The 4873-nt window shown below is 34.9% G+C and overlaps 1 protein-coding gene across 1 annotated transcript; it reads left to right on the top strand.

The window, feature by feature from the left end:
* Positions 1-3433: 3433 nt before the first annotated feature.
* On the top strand, positions 3434-4646 carry LOC139510687 (filaggrin-2-like; the record flags this gene model as incomplete). The annotated part of the gene is given in 1 exon segment (XM_071297227.1): positions 3434-4646. A coding segment is annotated over 1 exon segment (1200 nt), but the record flags the coding sequence as incomplete, so codon positions are not given.
* Between the last annotated feature and the right edge of the window lie 227 nt (positions 4647-4873).

A 4873-nucleotide genomic window follows, 5' to 3' on the forward strand; every position in this document is an offset into this window, starting at 1 on the left:
AATTGCTATTTCAAATTTTATACAATAGTTGGTAAATACTGACCGTGCCAAACCCTCATGGTTAGTAAATGATTTTAAGCACCCTCTAAAAGTAGAGTTGTTAAGATGCATTCCTGCATATTTAACTGATATGAGTTTCAAAGTAAGTTTGTTAAATTCATGCAAAGAGATTTTACGGTTGGTTCACATTTTGAATATGAATATATAGACTGTTGTAACAAGTTTATTCCCCAACTTCCAGAACTGGAATTTACTCACGATTTGCGTGTATTTGATTTTTTAACTAATCAATAAGTTTTCCTGATTATCAGACGAAACGCGCGTCCGGCGTAAATACCAAAGTAATCCTGGTATCTATGGTAAGTTTATTCTGCGCTGACATGAATTATCATTGATATGGTGATAAATATAAATTAACAAAACTTTTAAATTTTGAAATACTAAGGCGTTCTACCTCTGGAGTAGATTACCTTAACTGTATTTGGCAAAACTTTTAGGAATTTTGGTCCTCAATGCTCTTCAACTTCTTACATTATTTAGCCTTTTTAACTATTGGCGATTCGAGCGTCACTGATGAGTCTTTTTTTTAGACAAAACGCGCGTCTGGCGTTAATACAAAATTTAATCCTGGTATCTATAATGACTTAATTCTACAGTAGAAATATACATGTTAACCGTGCCCGAAAATTTAGAAACGATCCTGGTAAACTTGTCGATCCTTTAAATAAACTTATTCTAAAAGGTTACCAATTTAACAATATAATAAGATCATTAAATATTGTTTTTATTGGTACAAAGATATAAAGATTTGGTTTTGAAGTCTAGTTGTAACTGTAGAAAACTTATTTCTAACTTGATAGCACATCCTCGTATTTTCGGAAATGTTGTTAACCGTGCCCGAAAATTTAGAAACGATCCTGGTAAACTTATCGGTCCTTTGGATAAACTTATTCTAAAAGGTTACCAATTTAACACTGTAATAAGATCGTTGAATATTGTTTTTTTATGGTATAAATATTGATTTTGTTATCAGTAAATATTAAAACCAAACTAAATAATACTTGTATGTAATATACATATACACATTCATGGATCTACAATCTGTCGATACCTGTATCTTGGCATTGCACAAGGTCAAGTTTTTGACGGATTATGGCGTCGTACATGAAATCCATTGGATGTTGGATGTGTACGGATTGATTATTAAGTCTTAGATGCATGATTTTTTTATAAGTTGTTAGAGGCTTTGAACTAACTATCAGTTAACTGCGAGTACTCTCAGAGCTGTACCTAGTGTCTTTTTGTTGTTGGGATATACAAGTACCCAGTTCACGTCCACTTGTATGTTTATCCGTCTTATGAGTTTAACCTTTTCAACTGATTTTTATAGTTCTTTCTTATGTTGTACTGTTATACCACTGTCCCAGGTTAGGGTAGGGTTGGGATCCCGCCACATTCTGTATGTATGATGCCTGTCCGAAGTCAGGAGCCTGCAATTTAGTGGTTGTCGGTTGTTTATGTGTTACATATTTGATTTTCGTTCATTTTTGTACATAAATTAGGCTGTTAGTTTTCTCGTTTGAATTGTTTTTCATTGTCATTTCTGGGCTTTTTATAGCTGATAATGTGGTATGGGCTTTGTTCATTGTTGGAGGCCGTACGTATGGTGACCTATAGTTGTTAATTTCTGTGTCATATTGATCTCTTGTGGAGAGTTGTCTCATTGGCAATCATACAAAATCATCATTTTTTTTTATATGATAGTCTTAATAACGACAAATAAGAAAATATATGGTCGTCTTATAGATAGAAAAAGGGGTCTCGGTGGCCAATTGATCCAAGTAGTAGAACTATTTTATCACTTGAATGTCAACACAGAGGTTGCAAATGACAGGCATTTTTCCTTCACCGACACAAAATAGCACAATGGTGCTGAAAAGGGAGTTAAACACCAATCAATCAATCAAAATAGAATATAAATTTATCATTGATACATACACTAAACAGTAAAGGACCTGGTGATTACAACTTTTATAAACACTATGCTATCCTATTAGAATTATATAGGAGTAAAATTTTAGTAAATTATATATTATCATATTTATATTTTTACTTTACAGATGCAGGGTCTGACTTTTATGTATGTATATTACCTAAGATATCCTTGTTTGACGACAATAGTTTTCATTATGTTTTTTTTTACTTCCACTTATAGCTTGTAGATGATCTCTTGTTAATTCATCATCATTTGTTTGACTAAATCTCCCTATGGGAAAATTTTGAAAACAGGATTGTCGTGTATAAACATTAATAAATAGGCACCATATTCAAGACAATCATAAACTCGCACAACAGCAGCTGATACCTAACCCCTATGAATTATCACGTTTCTTTTTATTTGTTCTTATGTTTACTTTTCGAAAAAAATAATAATTTAAAGAAAAGAAAATATGAATAACTTATTTTATATTACGGCTAATCGACTTTATAACATTTTGAATCAATGAATAAACACAAAAACACTGAAAGTTCGACTGTCAATATAATGGAATTGTATGTGACTGTCATACAAGTGAGAGGTTTAGCTAGCTATAAAAGCAGGTTTAATCCACCATTTTCTACATAAAAAACATGCCTGTACCATGTCTGAAATATGACAGTTGTTGTCCATTCGTTTGAAGTGTTTGAGCTTTAAATTTTGCAATTTGATTAAGGAATTTCCGTTTTGAATTGAACATACCCTTCTCCGCTTGATCATACAGTATCATGCCCGTCATAATTGTCAAAGAACTTTGCTCTAAAGTGGAGAAATTGAAATAATTAACAACAAAGTATAACTGCAGGTACAACACTCTAACAGTTGTTTACTGTCCGGCTTTACAATATGAGGAATAATTATGGGAAGTGTAATAAAAAAAAAGTTTATTAGATCACAAACTTTTAAATTACACTGGCCTGTTGTCTTCATAATAAAGATATGAAAATATACATTGGCAGTTGTACAATTGGGCCAAAAGTCTTATCGAAATATGAACCAAACTAAACATTATGACGTTAAAAATTATATCAAAGTATCAATATGATTGAGCCTTATGATAAACGTTTCTGAAAGAACGGATATATAATAGTTTACCTTAACAATTACTATTAGAAATAGTTCTTAAAAAGGAATAAAAGTATGTTCAAACATTTTTGTATTAACTTTTTTTACGTGAGATTACTAATAAATCACCTCAAAATTCTAATGGAAAAGCAATCTTATATTACTGAGTTTCGGTCAATACAGACAATAATACATCTAATACTATATGTCAATGTATGTATTTTATTCTTGTGCCAACTCAACATTGATTTCTAGTAGATGGCATGTCATACTTACATTTCATACTTTCTTTTTTTTGTCAATTAAATTTCTTTGAATATTTTACAGTTGGACGATGATAGCTATACCTCTCCAGCAGTTGTGTCACATGTATCACATGACCAAGGAAACACCCTATTTGGACATAGAAGTAACATTCACGTGAGCCATAGTGTATTTGGACACAGGCATAACACTCATGTGAGCCATAGTGTATTTGGAGACAAAAACGGTGGGGTACTTTCAATTAGTCATAAGGTTCATCAACATGGACATGCTAGTCATCATAATGGTCGCCTTCACGGAAGCTTCGGATCAGTTGGTCACCATCTGGGACACCTTGGCCATCGTCATGGGCGCTCTGGTATATATGGTCACCGTCATGGACGCTTTGGAAATCATCTGGGAGACTTAGGTCACCGTCATGGAAGTTTTGGTTTATTTGGTAAAAAACATGGACGCTCCGGTCTATATGGTCATCGTCGTGGACGCTTTGGTCGCCGTCTTGGACACTCTGGGCATCGTCACAGAAGCTATGGTAGATATGGCAACCGTCATGGACGCTTTGGTATATTTGGTCACCGTCATGGACGCTTCGGTAAACGTCACGGGCACTCTAGACATCGTCATGGAACATACGGTCTCCATGGTCACCGTCATAGTCGCTTTGGTCGCCGACACTCTGGACATCGTCATGGAAAATATGGTCTATATGGTCACCGTCATGGTCACTTTGGTCACCGTCACGGACGCTATGGACACCATCATGGAAGTTTTGGTTTATTTGGTAACAAACATGGACGATCCGGTCTATATGGTCATCGTCATGGACGATTTGGTAACCGTCACGGACACTCTGGACATCGTTACGGACACTATGGTAGATCGGTCCACCGTCATGGACACTCTGGTATATTTGGTCACCGTCATGGACACTTTGGACATCGTCTAGGACGCGTTAGTCACCATCATGGAAGTTTCGGCCTATTTGGTCACCATCATGGACATCATCATCACCATCACGGACATGTTGGTCACCATCACGGACATTTTGGTCACCATTATGGACATTTTGGTCACCATCACGGACATTTTGGTCACCATCACGGACATTTCGGTCACCATCATGGCCATCATGGGTACCGTCATAAAGGAAAGTATTACGGAAAAGCTAGGAAGTACTACAAAAAATATAAAAGGACAGGAAATAGTAAATACTACCGGAAATCCCGAAAATATCACAGTAAAGGTTACAAAAAATATTTGTATTAATTCACATTAAATGTATGAGAATTAGATTTTTTAATTATTCAAATCAATCTACTGTTCTTTATAAATAAGATGTGGTATGAGTACCAATGAAACAACTCTGCATCCAAGTCACAATGTGTAAAAAGTTATCAATTATAGGTCAAAGTACAGCCTTCAACACGAAGCCTTGGCTCACACTTAAAAACAAGCTATTAAGGACCCCAAAGTGACATGCTTAAAACAATTCAAACAGGAAACCCA

Source organism: Mytilus edulis, chromosome 2 (assembly GCF_963676685.1).
Source record: "Mytilus edulis chromosome 2, xbMytEdul2.2, whole genome shotgun sequence".
Classification (NCBI taxonomy): Eukaryota; Metazoa; Mollusca; class Bivalvia; order Mytilida; family Mytilidae; genus Mytilus; species Mytilus edulis.